We start from the raw sequence: 27,871 nt of genomic DNA, 5'->3' as shown, positions 1-27,871 counted from the left end.
ACTTTATACAGATAACTGCTTCGTTTTAGTATCGTGATATGAATATCTCAAGAACTGCTAATGGATTGTTCCAAATTATCAGGACTAGCCCATTATATTAAGTAAGGCCAGTAATACATACGCATTTTTTCGTAAACACCCGCACTATTTCCGACAACAAATGTATTTGTATCTTATTATTTGTAGATGGTGCAAGAAAGTGACGAAGACAGCGAGAGTGTTCAGTCGTCTTGTTACAGTGATATCGGCTCACCTATGCCATCGACTCCACAGTCGATGCCGTCAACACCTCAATCAATGCCGTCAACACCCACTGTGATATCTGCTACAACTGTTTACACACCAACCCGGGCTGATAATGACCAGTCAACTCCAGTAGATGAGAATGTGGTATTTAACTTTTAAGGAGGGTTTTCTTTTAGAAAAAAAAATTCTGACTTTTCCTACTCAACTATTAAAGAACATTATGGCTGAGAAATGAATAAATTCTTACTCCTTTTTAAAGGGTAAACATGTTTTTATTGTTTAAATAATTATTCTAGAGCATGATAAGATGTTTTTAATCAGAGGAAAGTAGCGCTGAATTTGAAATTATTTGTCATTAAAGTAGCAAAATGTGAACAAAGTAGTGTTTTGACTTCCATACAAAGTAATAAATCACTATAATTGTACTAATTGCCAAAGAATGACAGAAGCAAAGATAGTTCAGGTAACTGAGTAATTTTTTAAAAAAATATAACAGTATGCCAATAAAAATAAAAGCAATTCTGAGGCATAATGGGCCTTTTATGAAAATCTGTTCATTCGCTAAGAAAGTTGTTACTTTCTGTCAAGGAGGCAATTGGATTAGTAAGTTTATTTGAAACAACACTATCTAAATGATGTTTTTATTTTGTTCTGTCTAGCAAAGCTTCTTGAGTCCAATGGGACCACCTTTGCAGACTACAGTTCCGAAATCTGGGGGCCTGGGCAAGAAATTTCAGGATGCTATGGAAAGAGATAAACAAAGAATGGAAGAGGTATGCTCATCATGATATAGATATGATAAACAGGGGACTTCCTTGGCTTTGTGGTTCTTGTCGCTTACTTAAATTATTTCACTTGCCCCTATTCACAGTAGATTCGGGATTCACCGGGGATTTACCAGGGACTTTGGATTCTTTTATGTGATGGTGAAGCTATCCAGCTAGTTTATGAAATGTTGGTGGTTCTGTTCAGTGACCGACTTATGCCAGAAATAATTCACTGTCTTAGTAGTTATGTATGATTGTATGATAAAGTTATATATGAATAATTCATGTTAAAGTGAAATGGTTATTTTGAGATCAGCATTATTGCACCTCTTTTCCAGGAAGCAGAATTGATCGCAAGTAGAACAAGATCTAAGTTCCCCATGACAGACTGCTCTATATTGGATATTGAGGCGGGTTTTGTAGCTCCGGATATAACACAGGATATGTACGAGACATGTGACGACCTAGACTGGAAGGAGTTCCTCTCTACGCTTATCACTTTCCCTGACGGTTTGTTTATCATTTCTCTTATTTATTATAACGGCTTTTAAGCCTTAGAATGCTTGGATCGAAACTGCAGAGCTTACGTCTGCAGTACAGTCCTTGGCCAGTCTGTTCTACTGTACATTCTTACCAGACTTTGTATTGATTGCTGACCAACTTTTAATTAATGGACATTTGCAAAAGTGGAAGTTGAAAAAAACAAAACGTTTAAGAAATTCAGTGGAATAAGACTGGATTTGATGTTTGTTTTTAAGGTTCATATGATTGGCTCATTGATTGACATAAAGACTTGTTTTTCAATTACAGATACAATAACAAACAAATTGAACATAACAAACGAAGAAGAAGACACTGAAGATGATCCGGAGTATAATTTCCAGGAAGAGATTGATACATTTGAGTATGATAGAGAAGATTTCAGAGATGACAGAGCTGTTAAAGTATCCAGTATGTAGTCTACTGTTTACGTTTTAAAGAATAGGGTCGTCAATCATGATTTAGGCAGCTATCCAGCTAGCTTATGGAAGGTTGATTGTTCTACTTGGGTTGTATTTTCACATATGATAAGTACAGTGAATATTATGAGGACATTTTTTATCATTTCAGTGAAATATGGAATCTATTTTCACAAAATACTTAAAAATTTTGTATTTTTATGCCCCCGCCATGTAATGGCCGGGGCATATAGTGTTACCCTGTTCCGTCATTCCGTCCTTCCGTCCTTCCATCCTTCCGTCCTTCCGTCATTCTGTCATTCCGTCATCATCAGTTTCCGTTCATTATCTTAAGAACGGTTGCACACATTCAACTCAAATTTGACATATGGATATATCATGAGAAAATACAGGTCAAGTTCGAATTTGGTCATGGTTCGATGATTGGCAGAGTTATGCCCCTTTTACTTTGAAAATAATATGAAATATCAGTTTCCGTTCATTATCTCCCCAAAGGTACAACACATTCAAATCAAACTTGGCATATGGATATGTCATGAGACAATACAGGTCAAGTTCGAATTTGGTCATGGTTCGATGATTTTTGGCAGAGTTATGCCCCTTTTACTTTGAAATAATATGAAATTTTCAGTTTCTGTTCATTATCTCCCCAACGGTACAACACATTCAAATCAAACTTGGCATATGGATGTGTCATGAGACAATACAGGTCAAGTTCGAATTTGGTCATGGTTCAATGATTTTTGGCAGAGTTATGCCCCTTTTACTTTGAAATAATATGAAATATCAGTTTCCGTTCATTATCTCCCCAACGGTACAACACATTCAAATCAAACTTGGCATATGGATATGTCATGAGACAATACAGGTCAAGTTCGAATTTGGTCATGGTTCGATGATTTTTGGCAGAGTTATGCCCCTTTTACTTTGAAATAATATGAAATTTTCAGTTTCCGTTCATTATCTCCCCAACGGTACAACACATTCAAATCAAACTTGACATATGGATATGTCATGAGAAAATAGAGGTCAAGTTCGAATTTGGTCATGGTTCAATGATTTTTGGCAGAGTTATGCCCCTTTTACTTTGAAAATAATATGAAATTTTCAGTTTCCGTTCATTATCTCCCCAATAGTACAACACATTCAACTCAATTTTGACATATGGATGTGTCAAAGAAATACGCAGGTCAAGTTCAAATTTGGTCATGGTTCAATGATTTTTGGCAGAGTTATGCCCCTTTCACTTTGAAAGTAATATGTAATTTTCAGTTTCTGTTTATTATCTCCTCAATGGTACAACACATTCAACTCAAATTTGACATATGGATATGTTTTTGGAATGCCCAGGCCAAGTTGGAATTTGGTCATGGTTCAATGATTTTTGGCAGACTAATGCCCTTTTCACTTTGAAAATAATATGAAATTTACAGTTTCTGTTCATTATCTACCCAACAGTGTTACATATTCAACTTAAATTTGACATATAGATATGTCAAAGGAATGGGCAGGTCAAGTTGGAATTTGGTCATGGTTTGATGATTTTTTGGCAGAGTTATGTCCCTTTCACTTTGAAAATAATATAGAGACATCTTAGGAATAAGCAGTTTAAGTTTTAATTTGGTTGTGGTTCAATGATTTTAGACAAACTTATCTTTCCTGAATGTTGGAAAAATTTTGAACTTTCAGTTTCAGCACTCATACTGTTAGCCATTATTTTGGCTACAAATATGCAATATGCTATTTTTAAAAGGTTAAGACTGAATAATTTCAGTGCCTTGAACAGTGTATGAAAATGGTTTGTGTTAACATTGAAAAGTTTTAAGGGCTTTGAACTTAAAATGAAAAAAAAAATTAATGCACCATCTGAAATTTTGGCTGCATGTGGGGGCATCCATGGCATGATGACACATTTCTAGTTTACAAAAGGTTTTATTTATGACCTTGTTCTTTATTTAAGTCTGTCATAGTTATCAGTATTTTATTTCAGTCTATTGTGAATGAGGGCGGGACTTTTTAAATTGTGAAAAATAACTCTGTAATGAAAAAGTCCTATTTGATACTGATAAAATTTAGCTATTTTAAATGGGGGAAGTAAGCTTGAAAAGCTGAAAAATGCCTTGATTCATGATAAAACCTTATTAAACAAAGTCTCATAGTTTAATGTCTCTGTAATTGGCAATTTTGTCAACAACTACACTTTGACAGTTGTGAATCTTCATTTAAATAGTTGTGAAAAGAAAAACCCAAACATTTAACACTATGAGATGGGCCCTATTTCAGCGCCAAAACTACATGAAGAAAACACTGGTTATTTAGGACATCCTACTTATTTAGTTATGACATTACTATTTCAGAGAAGGAGATGAACATGCTGTTGGATGATGTACTGAACAATGACGAGGACTACGATAATATAGATGAACAATACAAGATCACCATCAAAACACAGTCGGAAAAAATTGTGTAAGTTTGCATAGGGATAGATAGTCTCACGCAAATAATTCTCAAATTGATTAAGAACATACAAGGTTTATGTTTGATAGTTTCAGTCACTTATTCTTAATATCAGGATAATAAATAACATTGGCCGTTTTATTTGTTTATGATTGTTTAAGTATGGAGAATATGAAAAGACTTATTTTTTAGTAAATTATTTTGATGAATCAATGTTCTTAACAATTTGTTCATCTATGCTTCAGCGTATCAAACAGGTAAAACTCTTTATCCCTCTTGTTGTTTTTTATCCTCCATGTAATATGCTGAATCATAGATTTTTTTTATTTGCTGAGTCATCCGGTTTTGTGCCAAGTCATCAATTTTTGTGCTGAATCATCAAAATTTTGTGCTGAGTCATCAAATTTTGTGCTGAGTCAATAAATTTTGTGCTGAGTCATCAATTTGTGTACAAAGTCATCAAATATTTGTACAAACTCATCAGTTTTTGTGCAAAGTCATCAATATTTGGTGCTGAGTCATCAAATATTTGTGTAGTCATCACAGATTTGTGTAAAATCATCAATTTTTTGTGCAGTCATCAAATATCTGTGCAGAATCATCAAGTTAAGTGCAGAGTCATCAATTTTTGTGCAAAATCATCAAATTTTTTGTGTGCAAAGTCATCAAATATTTGTACAGAATCATCAATATTTTTTGTGCAAAGTCATCAGTTATTTTTGCTGATAAATGGACATGGACAGCAAGCTTGCAAAGGTGCAGCATGATACACACATGTTATGATTTGTATTCACACTATTTTTGTGAAATAATTTGCCTTGCAGTGCTTTAACTCTTTTTTTTTTCTCATCTGGCTGTCATTTTAGGTTAATAGGTCAATATATGTAGAGAGTTAGGTCCATGGATCGCATGATCTGGTGTTGATCAAAATATAAACTGCAATATCTAAGCAGAAGTTTTTTTACTTCGTCATATGTATGCAAACATTCGCAGCCTTTTGTTAGAAATTATAGATGTAGAAATAAATTTTATTTATGTTTTACCAGTCAGTTATGTAGACATCCATGGCTAAGTAGTTAAGGTTGTTCACTTTAAATCACTTGCCCCTCACCGCTGTGTTTGAATCCTGTCAGGCACTTTGGATTCTGTCATGTGAAGATATGCTACCCAGTTAGCTTACATAACATTGCCTGCTCTATTTATATCCATGAAATCATGCAAAGACGGGGCTGTTGAAGTTGTCCTCCACCAGTAAAGCTGGAAAGTATATGACCTTAACTGTGTTGATTTGATAACTAATCCAACAAAAGAAAATAGAAGATAAAATGAAATAAGATTTAGAATGCTGGATTTGAAATGAACAGATAATGTCAAGAGTATATAGCCTGGCCAGTCTGTACATCTGTGCTACGACTCAATACTGTTTTTTGTGTCGCCTCTCTGTTTGTCTGTCCGCACTCACAGGACAATTATTATGTGGCTAGAGGGACAATAGGTAACTGTTCTTTCTCTTTGATGTCATTCATTCCGTAATGCTTTTATGTGGCTATTTTCTTTTGTGTGGCTAAGAAGAACAATAGAGAGAACAATAGAGTAGCCACATTATTACTCTCCTGTTAGAACGTCCGTCTGTCCGTCTGTCCATCACAAAACTTGTCCGGACCACTCCTCATAAACTACTGGTGCAATTTCATCCAAACTTTACAGGAATGATCAGTACCAAGTCTAGTTGTGCATATTGTCAGCATTTTCCAGTTCAATGATTTTTGTCAGAGTTATGGCCCTTTAATAATTTTTATTTTTAAAGTTTGTCTGGACTACTTCTCCTATACCACTAATGCAATTTCAATGAAACTTTACAGGATTGATTTGTAGCTCAAGTCCTTGCGCATATTGCCAGGGTTTTCTGGTTGAATGATTTTTGGCCGAGTTATGGCCCTTTGATAAAAAGGTGTTTTTTTCTGTGTGTTGCCAGATACACAAAAGCTTGTCCGGACTACTCCTCATAAACTACTGGTGCAATTTTATCCAAACTCTACAGGAATGATCAGTACAAAGTCTAGTTGTGCACTGTCCGTCTGTCTGTCACAAAATTTGTCCCAACATGAAATTGGCCATCATGAGGCGACACATGTGATTACTGATCACTCTTGTTATGGTGATAAATGTGATTATGTACTGTTTTAAGAATATAACATCACCTTAGTGCAGTAACAGGTTTACTCCTATTGAATTATATAAGAAGATAACCTTTTATTGCACTAAGGTGACGATATGCTAAAAAAGTTCTTCTGTTTAGTTGTGCGGGATTAGGGTTTAAAAAAAGGTTTAACTGTATTTAATGTGTGTCAGAGTTTTTGTGCTTTGCTTAGTTATATATGAAATCTTTGATAAACTATTAAATGCTTTATGGCTGAACATATTTCAATAGTGGAGATTTGTGAAAATTAGGACAATTTTAAATACTAATTGTTGAAAATGTATAAATGTGTGAGATTGGTGAACTCTAGGAGGAACTTTGTAATGCTTTTTTTGTGGAAAATAGCTCAATGGGGAGATTTGTGAATTTAGAGACAACCTTTCTAATGTTTTTTGTTAAAAGGATGGAGTATTGCATAATTTTTATTTATTTGCCTTTAATGTGGTCTAATGGATTAAATTTTTTGCAATATCATTTAATGTATTCAAATATTTCTTGGCCATTGAAAAATACTTGTTTTTGAAATGTTGTACATAATCATAGGAAAATATTTTGTTCTAATTTTCATCTTGCATTAAATCCTAAAAAACAACAACAACAACAACACATTAATATAACTAGATTAGTCTGGATAAGTTTTTATTTCATAAAACATGAAAAATTTGTATCTTTAAGGTATAATTTTGCAGTGTGTAATTATATTAGAATTGCTAAAATGTGTACTTGAAGTCTGAGTGTTAACTTACAACTCACTCATCCAGAGTTTTCACAGCCTTATTTTGATCCTTTGAAAATATCCTGTCTTAGAATATGATAACTTTTTGGTTTTAAATGTATTTTTAGATTGTAAACTTTTTAGTATCAAACTGAAACACATTGATGCCTTAATGGAAACAACAAATAAAACCATAATTATGATCAATGAAATAAGATTGTTTTTAATAAACACATATTTTGCCCATTTTGATCATTGATTAACCAGGAAGCTATTTAAATCAATGAATCATGGTTTATTTTTAGCTCTCCTTTTCAAAGAATAGGGAGAGCTTTTGTACTCACCCATTTGTTGGCAGCAGCATCACACTTTAGTTTTTGTGTGCAAGTTTGTATCTCAAAAATTACTGAATGGAATAGTTGAAAACTTAACATACTTATTTGAGAGCATGAGGTCATTGTCCAAGACCATAAACAAACAAAGATTTTAATGAATGTGTAAACGAGTCATGCAAATGTTTATTGATATTGTAAACAAGCAAAATGTACAAAGACTGTGTCAACAGGCAATATGTTGTAATTATATTTGTAAAGAACAAAATTATTTATAAGCAGAATATTCATTGAAGAAACAATAAAAAATTTCATAGAAGGTGTTAACAAGAAAACCTATGTAAGTAAGCATGTGTTAATAGAATATGTAAATTTCGTCTGTGTAGACAAGCAAAATAGTCATAGACTTTGTAAACAATCAAACATGTGAAGTGTGTAATCCTCATATTATTGCTACGGATTATTTCAGGTTTAATAGTAACAAGAAGAAACAGACGCAGTACCAGCAGTCTCTGATCTCAGCTATAGGCGAACATGAACGCAAACAGATAGATGATCAGCTAAGGAAGGTAAAAAAATTTTACCACATTTTGCCAGGCTTTGTATTTTCGAACAGTCCATTTGATGGTTAAGGGATTTTTGTATCAGATTACAAAACTTGAGTTATCAATAGTATAAAGCCTGGTCAGACTACATTGATTTGTAAGCTCTGGCTCTAAATCACTTTCGAGTCTGCTTCCTGGAACCAACCAGTACTTGTGTCATATGTAGAATCATGGTTGTGACCTGATGAGGGCTTAAATCCATCATCCTTGGGTTGAGAGGCAGATACATGATGTGGTGTCATGTTCATTCTAGCAGGTTAAGGGTTTAGTTTTAAAAAATAGTTCAGCTGTTTTACTGCCTATAAGACTTAATTCATAGTACTCCCTGTTTGCTTGTAAAAGGGATATACAGTAAACTTCACTTATAGCGAACACGGTTATAGCGAACTTCCGGTTATAGGGAACAATTTATTTTGGCCCGAATTTTGCCCTTCTTTATTTAATATAAAAATATATGGTTATAGCGAACACGGTTATAAGGAATTATCGCTTATAAGGAACTCATTTCTTAGTCCCAATTTAGTTAAAAGTACAGAAAATTACACTTTTATAACGAACTCCAAAATATTGGCTATCCGTAAGAAGATGCCGCATTTTCATCTTTCGTTTTCATTGGCACGGATTCAAACTCGGCCGAATGTACCGTTTATTGTTGTATGTACTTCAATACATCTATTAAAATGAATTTGTATAGTTTTCTATTTAGGATATTTTTAGCATGAGCTCTTTTCACCAAGATAAAACGGTTATTTATTTTTTTCTTCAATAGTTTTGCTCGAGTAAAATAATTATAATAATTTATAATCGGTTTTCAACATAATCACGCATGCTTGCAAGCATGATCCATTGCAAACTCCAAAGTACGCTTGATTTAAATGAAAAGATATCTATATCTTACACCCTTAGATTATAATAGAAGATATTCATTATAAAAGGAAGGAAAAATCGAAAATCTTGTTTATTCTCAATCATGGAAAGAAAACGAAAAGAGTTTAGAAACAAAATATTATATTTTATGAGAAATTGAGATAGGGGGTAAAACTAAAACTAAAATAGCAATGATTTTCAAATTCCAAAAAGTACGCTCTCGGGTATTGTGTCTAAAATAGAAATAAATGACTAATATTTCTTAAATAAATGCTCTTCAAAATGGCGGACAATGTAAAAAATCAGTTCGTTATATGTCAATCTGTTCGCTATAAAAACTCCTGATACAAGGAACTAATTCGCTATATGCTTACAAGGAACTCCGGATATAAGGAACAGATTTTGAAAGTCCCAATGAGTTCGTTATAAGCGGAGTTTACTGTACCTGTTTTGATGTAATGAAAAAGTTATATGATTTATTGAATTTTGTAGATTTTATTTTCATATATTTATCTCAACTTTGTTTATGACCTTCTGTAAAACAGTATAGTTTGTATATTAAGTGGAAGAAAAAGCATACATACTTTATTTTAATCTTAGCTTACCATATAAATACATGTGTTATGTTTACAGCATGTACAGCAGTTGGCTCAGACGTATGTGTTGTCTCAGAATGGTATAGCAGAACATAAACCTATGGGACATACAGCTCGATTTTATCTGGTATATACTATTGTTAATTTGTAATATTAGCTCGCCAGAACCAAAGGTTCAGGGTGACCTATTAGTATCAAAGGGGGATGCTCCAGCGTCATGCGTCAACAATCATATTCTTCTCTGAAACTGCAGGGCAGTTTTACTTCAAATTTGGTTTGTGGCATCCTTGTGACAGTCACACTTGAATTTGCTCATGTGATTTCAATTGGCCCCTTTTAGGGGTCAACAGAGCTAAAAATAGAAAAGCCTTACATTTTCTTCTACAGAACTAATTGATGGATGATCACCAAACTTTGTAGAATTCTTTGGTAGTCTTATATCAAGTTTGCTCATTTTAATTTGATTGGCCCCTTTTAGCTAAAGCTAAAAATAGAAATACCTTCGAACTTCTATTTCTACAGAACTAATTTATGGATGATCACCAAACTCTGTCTGTAGCATTCTTAGGTACTCTTTTATCAAGTTTGCTCATATTAATTTGATTAGCCCCTTTTAGGGGTTACTAAAGCCAAAAATAGAAAAACCTTTGAACATCATTTCCTACTGAAATAATTGATAGATGATCACCAAACTTTGTAGCTTTCTTAGGTAGTCTTTAATCAAGTTTGCTCATATTAATTTGATTGGCCCAGTTTAAGCTAAAGCTTAAATGTCCCAGGTCATGGCATTTCTTCAAATTATTGTTTAAACATATTCTATGCTCAAATTTAATATTAGAATATATTGACATTCCAACACTGAAAAGCAGTGTTTCTGGTGAGCGACTCAGGGCCATCATGGCCCACTTGTTATCTTTTTTGTTGGGTTTTATGTCGCACCAACACTGTACAGGTCATATGGCGACTTCCCATGTTTACTGGCAGAGAAAGACCTCAGTTTCCTCTTTGGGCACTATTATTTAAGGCACAAACAGGCATCTGAATAGAACCACCAATGTTCTTTAAGCTAGCTGGATAGCTTCTTCACAAAAGAGTTCAACTGCCTGCCAGGACCCCAACCCACAGCAGTGATAATGTATAACCTTGGCCACAGACACCCATCATCTTCAGTAATCTTCTTTAATGATGCTTCTTGCTTTCATGGAAGTACATGATAATTCCTTTCTAATTCACATGTTTATTACACCATCAGTGCTATGTGAAGGAAATACAGGAAACCATTTAAAAATAAAAAATCACATGGTGATTAAGCTTGGTTTTTGTGTCGCCTTGAAAAGGCGACATATAGGGGTTACTTTCGTCGGCGGTGTCAGTGTCTGTGTCGGCGTCGTTGTCGGCGTCGTCGTAGGCGTCCCCTAAAGCTTGTCCGGAGCATAACTCAGTCACTATAAGTCTGATTGACTTCAAACTTGGTATGCATGCTTCTTTCAATAACCCGAAGTGCAGGGCACAAGGACCGGTACTCTGCAGTTCTTATTTTTTGAGTTATTGCCCTTTGTTAAATTTTATACTTTAATTTTGTCCGGGCCATATCTCTTCAACTAAAAAAGCTATGGACTTGAAACTTCATAGGATGATAGATCTCATTAAGAAGAAGTGCAGTGCATAAGAACCGGTACTCTGCACTTCCTAATTTTTTAGTTATTGCCCTTTGTTAATTTTCATACTTTATTTTTGTCCGGGCCATTTCTCCTTATGTATAAAAGCCATGGACTTGAAACTTCATATGATGATAGGTCTCATTAAGAAGAAGTGCAGTGCACAAGAACAGGTACTCTGCATTACTTGTTTTTTGAGTTATTGCCCTTTGTTTATTTTCATACTTTAATTTTGTCCGGGCCATTTCTCCTTAAGTATAAAAGCTATGGACTTGAAACTTCATAGGATGATAGATCTCATTAAGAAGAAGTGCAGTGCACAAGAATCGGTACTCTGCATTTCTTAATTTTTGAGTTATGGCCTTTTGTTGATTTTTATACTTAATTTTTGTCCAGGCCATTTCTCCGAAAGTATAAAAGTTATGGACTTGAAACTTCATAGGATGATAGATCTCATTAAGAAAAAGTGCAGTGCATAAGAACTGATACTCTGCATTTCTTATTTTTTGAGTTATTGCCCTTTGTTGATTTTCTTACTTTATTTTTGTCCTGGTCATTTCTCCTCAAGTATGAAAGCTATGGACTTGAAACATCATAGAATGATAGATCTTATTGATAAGAAATTCAGTGCACAGATATGCTGCTCTGCACTTATTATTTTTTTAGTTATTGACCTTTGTTGTTTTTCATATTTCATTTTTGTCCTGGCCATTTCTCCTAAACTACATTGTTCACAAGGCGACACATCCGACTCGCGGAGTTCTAGTTTTTTTTTCAATTTTAATAGATAGTCTTGCTGCCTTATAGAATTTTCATATATTTTACGTTTATAATGAATTTCAACCAAATCAATACAAGACTGATTATGCTTAATCAAATTGCCAAAACTTTTTAAGCAAATCGAACCAAATCTTTTCAAAAACTATTATAGGGGAACATAAACCATGAAATGCTAAAGATATTTATTTATTAACAGAACTTTTCACCTTGTATAAAATGATAAGATTTACTGAGTGATTTTCTTTCTTGTAGAACGAACTAAAAAACTTTGCGGATAAATCGGAAATAATTTATGGTACATCAGCATACAGAGTTTGTAATCTGGGAGAAGCTCTCCGTCTCGTGGATGATGACTTGTGGCAACAACAAGCAGATGACATACCTCCTGATGTCAAGGAAAGAATAGAATCTCTGACATTTAAACATGGTATGTTGCTTACATAATAGCGTGGTATAATATGGTCTAGCTGGTGTTTTTCTTTGGAGTGAAACAAGTACACTCGATTATGCTAAACTGTGATTCAATGCTGGCAATTGGATTCTTGGTCTAGCTGTATTTTAATTCAATTTGCTATCATTTTGAACTTGATTATTTTAAAGAATAGGCAGAGCTTTTGTACTTGGCTTGATGTTGGCTTCACACTTTGGTTAAGTTTTTGCGTGCAAATTGTTATCTCCAAAATTACTAATGGGAATGGGTTGAAACTTCAGACACTTGTTCTCTGTGATTATCTAACATGATATGCACAAGTCTTGAGTTACATTTTTACTTTATTGAGTTATGCCCATTTTCTTACTATCAAGCACTGAGAATAGTTGAACACGTTTTACAGACAGCTGTTGTTGAATTAAGATTTAGAATAGTTCGATTTTGTTATTTGAAGTAAAACATATGGTTGCATGGGCAAGTTATATTGTATATTTATGTTTAACTGTTGTAGTAAAGTTGTGACAGAATGTGTATTTTTGTTTCAGATTCTCAGACTTTACCGGCATTAACTTATAAACAGATGTTAGTCATGTGGACCAGTCCAGTTTTTATATTTCCCGAGTTACTACCACATGGTGGATTTTTTAAACAAGTTGATATCAAGAGAGACAGGGCTAGAGTAAAATTCCTGGAATCAGAAGATAAGTAAGTATTAGTGGGCTATCATAATACCACTTTCACCTTATCAACTTAAATATCAAGTTTAAATATTATGAATAATGCATAATATGTATATTATTAACAAAAAAGATCATAATGATCTTTTTTGTTAATAATATACATAGGAATGTGTAGTACATTTTATCATGGTTAATTGTTACCAACCCTAGTACAGTCGAGACTGTCATATGTGACTTTCCAAGGGATCTTCAGAAAAAGGTCACATATGACAGGGAGTCTCTTAATACAGTCTCAAAGAAAATTAAATTTAAATATCATCTATCTGTCTATATACCATTGTGACATAAAGATCCTGTATGTTTTGTGAGTGATATTGTTTGTTCACTACACTTGCAAAAAAATATATATATGGATATAATTATGCAAATAAAACAATTTTCCAACATCAAAGAATATGTAAAATGTGTACTGCAAATATTTGTGCACATTATATTTAATCAATAAATTACATGCATTGATTTCTTATTGGAAAATTTGACTAAGAATTTATAGAAAATAAAGTTCTAATTACCTCCCTTTAATGGCCTTTATTTACATGAAATGTTAAATTGGGTGATATCTTTATAAAGCATGCTTATTTGAACTTACAATAGTGACAAATCTTAATTTGAGCATCATATTTATGAAATAAAACCATGAACAAATTGTGTTACATATCCATATCCAAAACTTTTTCTGGTTTGATATCAATATGTTTTCCGTATTAATTATGCAGCCATAGAAATGTAAATTAAAAAAATGCTGCTTAAAAAATCTTCCGTGGGCACTCTATAATAAAAAAAAATCTAACACAAGTCTTCACCCAGTTCACTTTATGTACATTACACACACATCGATTACATCATGCTTCCCATCAACAGACGCTACGTCACTTGATACCTGCATGTATACTGTGTATACCTGCATGTATACTGTGTAATTGAGATAGAGGTGTGTAGACTTTATTTGCTACTGGATTATAATTGGACTTAATTATTTTGGCCCTCTGGGTGTTATAATAGGTATAAATTATCTTATTAACGGACAATTAAAAGGTGTGAAAGTCGTTTAAATCAGACCAAACATTGCATTGGGACCAGACAATTAGGGTCGCTTGTCACATATGACAGGGAGTCGTTTAATTCAGACCATTTATATAGGAAAATACGTTGGGAGGACTGAAACAAGGTCGGATAAGACAGGGAGTCGTTTAAATCAGGGGGTCGCTAAGGCAGTCTCGACTGTATAACTCAAATAGGCCTTGTACTAGTAATCTAATGAGCGCTTACTGCATGGATTCAAACTGTGTCAGGGGAAAATAGTTGTTTCCTTGAGCATAAAACTTTACACTCATTGCTCAGTACTGGTTGGTTCCAGGAACGGATTCGAAAGTATCTACAAAAGCTTATAGCTTCGTACACAAACTAAAATTATGTAAATCAATAGACCTCGTAGGCCAAGATTTACACATTGTTACCAATTATGATTTAGTGTATTGACTAGATAAGCTGCTGATATATTTTGCTAACATGTTCTAATTTGATTCAAGTATTATGGAACTGTAAGTGAGTAGAATATTGTTAGGCTCTTCTCTCTTCCCACGCACCCACTTAATAATTAGGTCTACACTTTAAAATAAGTCCATTTATATCTTTATTTAGGAAAAAATAAAATAGGCCCTTTTATACCTTTATTTGGGAAAAAAATAAAATAGACCCATTTATACCTTTATTTAGGAAGAAGCCAACTTATGACAGATTTGAAGTAATGCAGTTACACTATTGATATTTAACATGTTACATGTTACACATAATTTCAGTTTACTAGCAATGGGTGTGGCCCAGTTTAGTCATCTAAAGAAGGATGCCAAGGATTATATACAGAGATTTATGTTACCATGTAAATCAAGGAAACAGATTGAGATACGTATAAAGAATCTCAATGCCAAAGTTGCCAAAGACAATGCTGTTAAGGTAATTGAAAGATTAGATCTTATTTAAACTCTAGGAGGACATTCCAAAGACAATTTTAAAAAACTGTACTGGTTGCTTTCTTTGCAAATTATATTATACAAATATGATCATATAAATTGTACTAGTTTTATTCTTGGCAAACTGTATCATGCAAATATAAATCATAAAAATTTTGTAAGTTGCTTTCTTCGCAAACCATGTCATGCAAATATTGTGATAAAAACTATATAGGATGCTTTCTTGGGCATTCTTATTGTGCAAATATGGTCTTAGCAATTGTACTAGTTGTGTTCTTATACAATCTTATGCAAATATGGTCTTAGCAATTGTACTAGTTGTGTTCTTATACAATCTTATGCAAAAATGGTCTTAGAAATTGTAGTAGGTGCGTTCTTAGGCAGTCTTGTCATGCAAATACAATTATAGAAATTATGCTGGTTGCTTTCTTAGTCAATCTTATTGTGTAAATATGGTCTTAGAAATTGTTCAAGTTGCTTTTTGGCCAATCTTACAATGCAAATATGATCTTATAAATTTGTACTTGTTGCTTTCTTGGCAAATTTTTATCATGGAAATATCTTCATAGAAATTGTACAAGTTACTTTCTTGGCCTATTTTACCATGTAAATATGGTCTCAGAAATTTGTACTAGCTGCTTTCTTTGCAAAGATGATGAAACTTTTGAACTATCAAATCTTATTGTGTGAATAATTTAAATGTTGAATTAATGTGACTAAATATTGAATTTTGTTATATAATTTGTATGTTTGCTTTTCAGTTTTTCAAAAGGTATAAAATACTACCTAGGTTTCCTCAGCATTGTCCAGATTTTGACATAAGTATGATGAAGTCATTTAAAGATAGCCATTATGATTGGAATGAGCTGCCATGGTGGTGTCGGGTGAGTTTATTATACTTCTATAACTATGTAACTTTCATGTGCATGCATCAACTTATGTAAAGGCACATTAAGTCATAGAAATGGGGTATTTTTTTACTGTAAAAAAGCCAAACATATTCATTATAATGTCATAATAATGGATTTAGAACATGAAAGATGCTTATCTCCTGAAGAAAATAACACTGAAAGTGAAATGATTTGTGATAAAGATATCAAAATGTAAGAAAAGTCGTAATTTGACTCCCATACCAAATACTAAATCACTGTAACAGGCCTAATTGGCAAAATGCGAAAGAAGCAAAAGCTGATTCAGCTATTTGAGTAAATATTTGTAACTGTTAGAGAACAGCAAAATTTAAAAGCTTTGGAAAAATGAAAGTATGCTTTTTTTAGGCTTGATTGGACCTTTTACCCCAATTTTGCACTAAATGTAGTGATATAGTGGGAAATTCTCCATGCTCTATTGAATATTATATATTAATCATTGATTTTTTAGAAGTGATGGAATTAGAAATTTGACATAAAATACGGGAAATAAAATTTGACATAAAATATGATTATCAATTTTCGAGCAGATACATAAAGGGGAATGCTCTTTTGCATGAGTACTTGATTTATTTTACACATCTCTTTCTCTGTCAAAGTGTTTTATGAATTTCAGCTTGTTTACTATAAAGTCTCTTTCTTTTGCATAGTATTTTTTTACAGATTTCGGCTTGTTTACAGTAATTACATGTATATTTCAGTTTTTCTGTATAGATGACTCGTGTTTTTCTAATGATTCAATGAGGGATCAGTTGGATAGACAGAAGGAGATAAAAAGACGAAGAAGGGAGAGACTGTCGGCCAGTTTTTCTGTGTCAGAGTCGGACATCGCAGCTATGGTATGTATTTAATATAAAAATATAACCCATGATAAATACATGAATTTGATTGGTTAAAATATGCTTCTTATGAGGTCTTTGTCAAATGACCTTTTTACTCACACCGCAGTCTGATCAAGACCCATGCTGTTCGCTGTCAGTTTCTCCACTTGTAATAGAGTTGGTAAGCGAACAGCATGGATCCTGATCAGACTGCGCAGATGCACTATGTTGGTTTTGGCGTGACGCGGCTCATATCTTGCGATGTCAGAAGTAAAAAATGTTCGCTCATTGAAATAATTATATTTCAGTTTTAACACTGAAACAAAAAAAGGGTTAAAGAAAAGAACCACTTCTGTAAGAAATTGTTTAAAATGTATGATTCTTGATTTACATAGAGGTTGCATAGTTATCCAGGCTAGCATGACTTTATATTTGTGGTAATTGCAAGTCAGTATTGCCATTTAGAGGAAGAAAATTGTAAGATGCAATATGTGAGTTATATGCTATAAACCTTGTCAACATTTTGCAACTTTTGTTATTAACCTCGTATTTACATGTATTGTGTATTTAATGAATTATTAAAATCTTAAACATCTTGAACAGTTAATGTTCGACTTGATAAGGAAAAAGGCTCATTAAGGAAAAATTATGCCCCTTTTTCTACTTAGAAATTCTTGGTTAAGCAAATATCTCCATAACTACTGAAGGGTCTGTGCCTTTTTTTTGAACAATTTTATGCATTTTATATTAATAAAGCAGTGATTAACTTGATAAAACATCTTAATAGCAAGCTTTTGTACCTTTTCGAACAATTTTATGTATTCAGATAGGTAAGCATTCTTATACTCAATGAAACACACTTGTGACAACTTTTCAAGTAGTCGAGCTTTCTGTCCTCCGACAGTTATTGTTCTATTTTATAGTAATTTATTGATATTTTCAGCTAACACCACCTTGCTCGTCAGCTTCAGCACCAGTCACGCCTCATCAGAATACAGACAGCAGCATTTCAGGATCATCCGGTAGTGAAACTGGTATCATCTTACGCCCTGTGAAGAGAAAAAGGTATCACCATAAAAATATATGTCATTTTAGATTCACATTTTCAAATTTTCACTTAGTTCATTCATTTTGAAGATGAAAATAGATATATTTTCGGAATAATGTAAATAATACTTTGTGAAATTCTGGGTTTTAAAATGAAGTTAGTTTACTCTTGTCGAAGTTGGAGATATTTAATTTTAAGTTTGTTTAAGTAAAATATCTTTCACTCCATTTTTTAAGCCAATTTTTTTACATTCAAAACCATTTTAGATTTTTGTTACATAAAGAAGCTTTTATGCTTAGTAAAATTATATATAATCCATTATAGGCCAAGACGACCAAGCAGAAAAAAATTAAATATGAACAAACAGAAGAAAAGTGAAATGGGAGTTGTAGGTTCCTTTGTACCGATACCGCTGCCCAGCTCTACTGTTCCAAAACCTCAGCCAAGTCCATTAACAATCTGTGTTCTTGACAATATACAGGGTTTAAGCCAGGTACCAAACACCATAAGTCCATGTCTTGGCACCTTGTCAGGAAATACGTCTGCTTCTTGCACTCAGCCAACAATACTCGTGATTAATAAAAATGCTGCGCTACAAACACAAAGTTTTAGCCAGGCAGTGACTTTTTCATCTTCAATGATATATTCCCAACCATCGACACCATATACGCAGATGTCCTCTCATGTACCGCTTTCAATGCCATTGTTAAGTGCAGAAAGTTCAAGGAACGAGAGTGACGTTGATACAAAAGAGCTGACATTTGAGGATATTTGTAGACCAATCATGGAAGCGGAACTGGCAGAAGGAGGTGTGGAGCAGGATGACTTGACAGAAAAGGAACTTTGTAGATTGTATAGTGAAAATGGTTCGGTCTTTCATGTGGACGGTGTTAAAAGTGATGTTATTGTTAATGTTGTTGAAAGTGTTACTGAAAATAGCACAGTCTTACCAAATGTTGAAAGTGTGACTATAAATAGTACAGGCATACCTAATGTTGAAACTGTTACTATAAATACTAAAGCCATACCTAATGTTGAAACTGTTACTATAAATAGTAACAATGGACCTGATCACAGATCAACTTCTAGCCAATCAACTGATGTACCAAATCGGGCTTTAAGTTCAGATGTTCTGAATAACAGTATGTGTGAAGTATATTCTAATGAAATTCCAACCACTGTGTTAGAAGATCAAAGTGAAATGTCAAATAATGACGTGGAACCAGCATTAGAAAATGTTGCAACTTCTTTACCTATTGATGATCTGAAACAAGAAGTTGCTGTCCAAGTTGAGACTAATGCGACACCTGTTGAAGGTCAGAAAAGGGACGAAAGTGAAGGGACAAATGATTCCCTGATGGAGTGCAGGTGTACCCCAACACAAGAATTAAGTTCTCAAACGAGTGGTTATACTGAAATGACACCGAAACAGTCACGCTCCAGTTCTGATATGTCAAGTAGTGAAAAGACCCCAAAATCTTCGTTAGAGGTTGTAGCGTCTCTAGCGCCTTATTTCATTTCTCCGATTCATAGTGATGGATCGCTACAATATAGTTTAGAAAAGACTCCGTCAAAAAGGAAACTTCCTACTCTGGCTCCAAAGTCAGTGTCCCCTAGTCAAAGAAGTGTGCCAATTTCATTCAGTGATCTTAGAAGTCCACCACGTCAGAAGATAAGTCCAAGTCCACGGAAAAAGCATCTCCAGCAACAAGTGAAAACTATCTTGCCTAAAGGTTTTGTTATGAGTTCGTTTGACACTTCACCTGCTAAAAAAGCTGCATCGAGCTTGGTTGATAAAGCTAAACATCTCGTGAACAGTTCACCAAAAGGTTTTTGTAAAATACTTCCTCGTCCTCCAAATCAGACTGTTTCCAAAAGTGGCACCGTGTTAAGCAGATGGAAGAAAAGACGAAGTGCAAAGAGAGTTGTGAATATGAATAAACAAGACAATACAAAAGAGTCTGGGATTGATACTCAGAGTGAAGACATGTCTGATAATGTGAATGAAGAGGTTAACGAGAACAACAACCAGACAGGTGACGAGGACGATCGATATGGTGACACAGAGAGTGATTATACACAGAGTGAGGATGGCAATGAAACACAGGTATACCATGATTCATTATAAATCCACTACAGTCTTAACTGTTTTTTTCCTGAATATTTATCATTGACTTGCCCTGCTTTAAATTTGGAAAAGTCCATTACGATTAGAAGGGATTTCAGTACCAAATATACAAAAATTATGTTTAAAAAGTTCTGAAGCCGATCAGACATCGCCAATCTGCAGGCTTGTATCTGCAGGCTAGTTTGATTCTGTATGATGGAATAGGCCTAGATAAAACTTAATGTGTAATTATTTGATTGCTTAATGGAATAAGCTGATGCATCAAGGACAACAAACCTTTCATATCCGTGTCTTTAATCCTTTCACTGCCATAGGGACGTCTTAAGCCGTCCCTGTTTTTTTCGGCGTATTTGCCATATGGACGGCTTTAGCCGTTTCTATTATAATAATAGTAATAATAATAAATTTATAAAAATAATAATAATAATAAATATAAAGAAAATTATACCATCGACAATAATTATTATTATACTAACAGATTTGTAAACATATGTAATTATTATAATACTAATAATAAATAATAATAATTATATTAATTAATAATATAGTAATTTCTTAGAAAATCCTCTGGCAAATAGGTGACCAATAAAACAATAACCCTCTGGCAGCGAAAGGGTTAATATAAATGACTTGTGTTGCGAATTTGAATTTCCTTCATCTGCATTTAGTAAAAATGTTATTTCTGTTCCATTATATAACTGTCTTAAACTTAGTCATATTTTTGTACAGATGACACATTTTTTTTCTCAGTTTATGCGTTAGGTTGGCAATTATATCCAGGGTCCTGAAATAATGCGTGGGTGGGAATTCTGGGTAAAAGTGGAATTGCCAATTTGGTGTTTATGGTGTGCTTAAATAAAAAACCTCATAATTTGCAAATTAAGCATCATATAATGCTATATACAGGGTACAGATGGTGAAGATGTTGACACCCAGGGTACAGATGACGGAGAGGGAACACTAGGTACAGATGGGGACAGTCAGGACAGTCAAGAAGAGGACAATCATATAGCTGATCTCATGACAGCTAGTACTACTATAGGGTGTGTATGCTTAACATTTTTATACCACTTATGCAAAATTTATTGCTGAAATAGCATTTTTTAGTGCTTTTTGTAATACTTTTAATAATATTTATTGATATTAATGCTTTTGATTATTTTATTTTTCTTGAACTTGAAAATTCTTGATACCAGTGACTATACTTGTTATGTTTATAAATTAAGGTTTGTGCCGACCAGAGAAAGTCTTCACAGTGGATCAAGATTAAGAAGGAAAGATAGGAACAGAGCCCTGACTCTGGCACTGTTGGAGCCAGATATTGTAGAGGCTGATCCCCAGGTAATTGTAATAAATAATACTTGATAAGATTCCATATACCTTGATATTTTCAACAGAAAAAAGCTGTTGTTGTTTAACAAATGATTTAACAAAAAACTTGCTATTTGCTGTGCATATCTTAAAATACATAAATTGTACCTTTAGGGTTGATTTGTTGTGAATTTTAATGGGGAAATACGCTTTTATTATAAAAGCAAGTAAATAGATATCTTTTTAACAACAGTAACTTAGAAATAAAGGGATAATCAATCTTTGTGTTTAAATAAAGATATAAAAAAAGTGTTGTATGTGTATATTGTCTTAAAGAGAATGGTGGTTATCTTTGTGTTGAATTTAATTTAAACAAAAAAAAAATACTATGAAATATGAAACAAAAAACTTTATTCTGGTAGCAAAGATAAGTGATTTTCACTGTGCAGTGTTTCATTTCAGCGTGACCTTAGAGATACGTTATTTGCCCAAGCATACATACATAAAGTGAAGAAAGTATTGAAAGATGATGTGGATAAACTAGAAAAATTTCTCAGATTAATGTATCATTTTAGCCAAGAGGGAACCTCCCCCGTCAAGGTAATGCTTTTTTGATGTCAGAAATATAATGCACGGAAGGACACCTGAGGTCTTCCTCCGCCAGTAAAGCTGGAACGTTGCGTTATGACCTATACTGTGTCAATGTGATGTAAAACCCATTACAAAACAAAAAACAAAAAAAATGTCGGAAATAATAAATATGTGAGATATTGAAATATGGGTAAAGTTGATTTGAAATAATTTGAATAAAAGATGTTTTATGTCTTCTAAATATCTAGTTTGATCGTGGATAAAATAGTGGATTAAGTACAGGTATATATTTATCAAAAACTCCAGCACCAACAATATGTTGTCATAGCTTTAAAGATGAGTAAAAATTAAAAGATGTCTTAACCCATGATAAGCCTTATGTTTCATCACTGACAATACACAGGTATTGCAGCCCAAATCTTTTACCATTAGCTATTAAGAAATTAGAGTAAAAGGAACTTCAAGTCAAGGATTGACTTGCAAATATCATGTCATATGAAAGACACTTCAAATAAAGATGTACAATATCACACAATGATTCAATAAACAAAAATAAATTGTGGTGCAGAAGTGGGATAATGCCATTTAATAAAAACCATATTACACTAATGTAATAACACGTGATGTCATTTGTGTTATATACAAACATAGCGTAAAAGCATGCTTATGTTAGCTTTACACTATAGGCATGTTGTAGAAAAATGACTTTTTCCCCCTGTTTACCGTTCTTATTTTGGATATGTGATAAATAGAATATGTTATTTTGGTTTTGGAGTGATATATGTGGATATATTACCTGTCAAGATTTTATATCACCCGAGCCGTTAGGCGAGGATGATATTTTATCTTGGCAGGTAATATATCCACATATATCATTCCAAAACCAAAATAATAATTTTATTGCCCATCCCCTGCTGAGTTAAGACGATTTTAAAATAAATCATTGCTACTGCAAATGAAACGACGAAATAAGATTCCTCTTAGGGTACCCCTTCATCACTACATGACGTCACATAAATACATGACGTTTTTTCTTTCGAACCTAACGAATGTAAACAAGAGAAAAGGAGTAGTCTGTTGAACGTTCTTTTTAAGAATTAATATCAAGCTTTCACAAGGTCATATTTGTTTTCAATACTGATGAGAATATGTATGAATACTCTATTTTGGTAAATTTTTATCATTTGACAGTTAAAAAGTGCTTGTTAATCGGAATTTACATCGCGTAAAATCAAACCGTACGCCCATCGCCACAGCGCATGTTGTTTAGAATGTGGGGTTCCAAACGGGGAAATTTAGTGTGTATATTACCCGTCTGGCTCGGTAATATCAATTTCTTTCGGGTGATCAATATCCAATCAAAAAGGCGGAAAAAATCTGGAAGGATAATAAAATATTATATTCGTGAAGATTCAATTCTTAATTTATTGATCATGTTGAATAAAACAATATCATGCTCACCAGAGGCTTGTATAGTATGTTTTTATTCAACTTGTTTAATAAATTCAGTATTAAACCTACACTCATTCAATATCCTCTTTGTCACATCATGCATTAAAATTGTTATTTCAGTTATACAATGATCTACAAGAACTGTTCTCAAATCAGCTGGAGTTGATCAGTGACTTTGCTAGTTTCCTACAAGCTGACCAAGCCCTAGAGTGTGGTTGTTACAAGGCCTACCAAGAATTTAATAATGCTAGAATATTTTTAAGAAAACTGGAGGTAACTTGAATTTGCTTAATCATTTTGTAATAAACAAACAAGAGGTGATTTCAGTTAGTTAGAAACTTTAAGGGGAAAAAAATTGTGGTAATTTAAATTTAAGTGGATAATTTTCTTTTGATAGCTTTGAATTATACAAGGGCTTTATAAATTCAGGGTACTATTGATCATGCATTAGTATTAAAATTTGTTTGCAGATGATGATTATGTAAAAGAAAGAGCATCAAAACACGCGGCTATCTGATTTGTACAAAATAAATCAGATTTCACTGTGTTTTGATGTTTTTTCTCTTTTGTATAATGGGCAAAAATAAAAAATGTTTCCTTCCCTGTCGTCACAGTAAGTAAAGCCAAGATGGTAACTAATATCTGCAATCCAGTCAACACACTGTGGCAGTACATAAATTGGTTTACAATTTAACTCTGACACATTTTCTATAGAATAGTCTCCAAACTATTATACAAGCATATGTTGTTACAAAAATAAATAGCGCTGCATTGTATAACTTGTTTATAAGAACATGCCATTAAAGTGGATGCATATAAAATCTCTTTATTACAGATATATTTCACAAAAAATCCAAACCAGCTTCAGAAAGTTATGAGAACATTTTCACGCTGGTATAAGAAACCGGGGAGGAAGGAATCGGATCTACGTGAACAAATTGAACCTATGTTGAAAGGTCAAAAGCTCCTACTGGAAGAGTTCTCTATGTTCTTTCCAAGTGAACGGCCCAGTGAAAGGTATCAACTTTTTAGGTCATTGCTGTGAAATCAGGCAGTTTGTTGACTGTTTTAACATTAAATTTGAAGTTTTCTGGAAAAAAATTCTCGATATTCGATAAATTTCTCTTCTATGCTTTATTTTATTCTTATGTTTTATCATGTTAAATTACTTTGTATATAATTCATGTCGGTAAAAAAAACCCCAAAGATACTTCCAAATAAAACTCTGTACAGATATAACCATAGGAATATGTAAACAAAGTAATTGAAGAGGCTTTGAAATGATTTCATCAAGCAAAGCTTTACGCCTTTTAAATGTGTAAGTTCGCTAAATCATTTTATTTTACTGATGTTAACAAAGATTTTGTTCTATTATGTAGTATGATGGATGACTTTGAGGAGGTAGATCTGGATGATAGCGGGGAGAATGAAGATAAAGATACGAGTTTTGAGGAGATCAATCTGTTAGATATGGAGGAAGTTTATGGTACGAAGAGATGCCCCTGTGAGTGCCATGATGCTGGGGACGATACCTACAGGAAGAGGAAAAAACATTGTTACAGATGTTGTCTAACAGTAAGACTTATTCATTTTCTTTTTTTTAACCATGTATAACCCTCTTAATTAAGGAGAATAAAATGCTTTAAGCAAGTTAATACAACAATTGTTACAGTTTGTTATACCACCTTTATCTTGTTGAATATTCTTTCATGCAAATGAACTTACAGAGTTGGTAAAGCTTGTAGACACAGAGCTGTCTTAAAGTGAATCTGTCCATATTGGAAGATTAGATTTTGTAATACCATGAATAATTATGTTGATAGCATTAAGTAGCATGCATGACAACAATCCACATTAGAATTATTTTTGGACATTATTGAAAGTATACCAGAAATAGTTTGTTTCTGGACTGGTATACCTCAATATTTTTTGGTTTTATAAATTTTTGAAATATTTATGGAAAATGTGCCCATTGTAGACCAGTCCACTTAAAGGAAAAGAATCTTGTAAAGTTGTTTGTTAGAGGAAGTTATCTTTTAAAGTTTCAAAGGGTTGATTAGTTCATCCACAATTGTAAGGTATTTCGTATACTGTAATGATCAATTTAATTGGTGTTTGGCATGACTCATGATATTACTTAACCTTATATTGAAATTATTATGTTCCAGTTTGGATGATGTGTAACCTGGTTATAAATACATTCATTATACATGTATATATAAATTACTAGTATTATTAAAGGATAGGAATCAATAAAACTTGAATAAACATGTTTTGAATGGTTACAATGCAAATTTACTTTAACTGTAGCATTAAATCTTTAAAAAAAAAGAAACAACATATGTTGATTATAATTGCCCATTTGTTTTGACAGGTTATTGATGGCGAATTAGTTTTTAAAGTGAACAAGTCCACCATAAAGAAGATAAATGTAACTTATGGTCCCCCAGTCAAATTGAGCACTCTTATAGATAAGGACCAGTCTGAAACCACTAGACAGGAAGTGGTCTGTAATAAAACAACAAGCCAGGAGCCAAACAGTACAGAAAGTAATGCTCTAGAGACTGATGTCAGGGAACCAGTAAATATGGACTGGTTTTTGGATCCAGAGACTGCAGAGAAAGAAAATATTGAACATTTCAATGAGGAAACCAGTACTGAGAAAGATGGCCCTCAAAGAAAAGCAAAGGTAAAGTAAATGAACAGTTCAAATTATTCTAATAAATGAACATCATTGCTGTACACTTTCTTTGATTCTATATTTTTTGGTAGAATGCTTGCATATTTTATTTTTCATTCAAACTAGCCTCTCACCACAGTGGATTTTAATCTGTTGAGGATGTTAAATGTGAGTAGGCTTTACAGCCTTTTTTTGGGCATGTGATTCCATTTATGTGCAAGTTTTTTCCTGAAATAATAAACAGAGGCTTATTTACAGATATTCCTCCATTAATTTAATAACAAATTATTATTATATTCATTATATTCATTATGTTATACTACAGGTTATAATAATAAAGTTTTACAATTTTTGTTTTCAGGGAAAATCCTCTCCAAGTAAAGAATCATTTCTACAAAGAATCAGCAAGTTGTCCAGAAATCAGCCACAGGAAAAGCAGACGAGATTATCATCTGTGATCAAAGGGAAGTCTCTGTCCCCCAAATTGAAAGGGGAACAACCCTGTGAGATTTCACAGGGAGATAATTCAAAGCAGCAGCAAAGCATGGAACCAATGGATGTAGATGAAGTGAATGAATCTGAAAAGGATGCACAAGGATCTACCAGTATTGAAGAGAATAATAGTGAAACAATGGAAGTAATGTCTTCGCAAATAGAGACTGCACATCCATTGTCAAAGAAAAACCTAAATGATTTTTCATCAAATGGAATAATTATAGATAATGAACAAACATCTAGTGAAAGATATATTGGAGATAAAGAAGAGATGGTCAGTAATAAATCTGAGAAAAAACTTGTATCTGAAGAGTTAGGGCAAACTGATGAAAATGTTAAAGGAACTAGTGATATTTTAGCAGCAGCATTTACTAATGCTCTCAATACAGAAGTATCAATGGATTCTCTATGTTTTCCTTTTCATATGTCTGCAGATAACAAAACTGAGTCTACAGATGTTGCTAATATCAAACTAAAGAAATCATTGCATGATTTGCAGAACAAAAGTGATATGACTGTGAATGTTGAAAATACTATCAGGCCAACAGTGTTAACCTGTGAGGTGTCAAATTCTGTGCCAGTATTTGCCCCTGCTGGTCAGAATAATCTCCATGTTTCAAATGATTCCTCATTCCAAAAGGTACCATCTTCTGAAAATATAAACCCTAAATCCAAAGAGATAGAAGCGAAAGATTCTGTTAACATACCAGAAAAGGTTAAGAACAGTGTTAATGATGGTAAAGAGGAAGGAATAGGAAAGTCAGTGCCAAGTGAGCTAAGTAAGGTAGACTATGTCTTGGAAGCAAGCAAATCACCACCCTTTTCTCCATTCTCTCCTTTTTCACCATTTGCTCAGGAGATACAGAGTATTACTTCTGCCCAAAGTCCTCGCTGTGCAAAGTCCAGGAGTAACAAGGTCATTATCCTCATCAGGCAAAGTTAGGAGAATAACACCCATTCCTATCAAAGGATCAGAAGAGAAAACAAACTCACAGTCATCGTTTCAGACGGCAGTGGAAAATTCACCAGTCATTCGTGATGTTCCAGTTGTTTCTAGTCCATACGAAAATATTGAATCTAAAGGTGGCAAATCC

General features: G+C 33.3%; 1 protein-coding gene across 1 annotated transcript; it reads left to right on the top strand.

The window, feature by feature from the left end:
- Positions 1-180: 180 nt before the first annotated feature.
- LOC132752757 (uncharacterized) lies at positions 181-27,871 on the top strand. Its single transcript, XM_060743140.1, has 22 exons — positions 181-390; positions 906-1,019; positions 1,352-1,523; positions 1,824-1,964; positions 4,330-4,438; positions 8,146-8,245; positions 9,782-9,871; positions 12,435-12,609; positions 13,158-13,317; positions 15,152-15,305; positions 16,084-16,206; positions 16,953-17,090; positions 18,016-18,137; positions 18,445-20,227; positions 21,155-21,291; positions 21,475-21,589; positions 22,022-22,159; positions 23,723-23,875; positions 24,438-24,619; positions 24,982-25,177; positions 25,977-26,291; positions 26,644-27,871. The coding sequence occupies exons 1-22, from the start codon at positions 187-189 to the stop codon at positions 27,718-27,720; spliced, it is 5,898 nt and encodes a 1,965-aa protein (XP_060599123.1). The 5' UTR covers positions 181-186; the 3' UTR covers positions 27,721-27,871.

This window comes from Ruditapes philippinarum, unplaced genomic scaffold (assembly GCF_026571515.1).
Source record: "Ruditapes philippinarum isolate M1 unplaced genomic scaffold, ASM2657151v2 ctg426_1_1_1_1, whole genome shotgun sequence".
Taxonomy (NCBI): Eukaryota; Metazoa; Mollusca; class Bivalvia; order Venerida; family Veneridae; genus Ruditapes; species Ruditapes philippinarum.
The sequence above is the reverse complement of the archived record's forward strand: the minus strand, read 5'-3'. Positions and strand labels throughout refer to the sequence as shown.

Coding starts and splice junctions, on each gene's coding strand:
- LOC132752757 (XM_060743140.1), top strand. CDS start 187: ATGGTGCAAGAAAGTGACGAAGACAGCGAGAGTGTTCAGTCGTCTTGT. Junction 23,876..24,437: donor TATTTTTAAGAAAACTGGAG/GTAACTTGAATT, acceptor TCTTTATTACAG/ATATATTTCACAAAAAATCC. Junction 25,178..25,976: donor GTTACAGATGTTGTCTAACA/GTAAGACTTATT, acceptor TTGTTTTGACAG/GTTATTGATGGCGAATTAGT.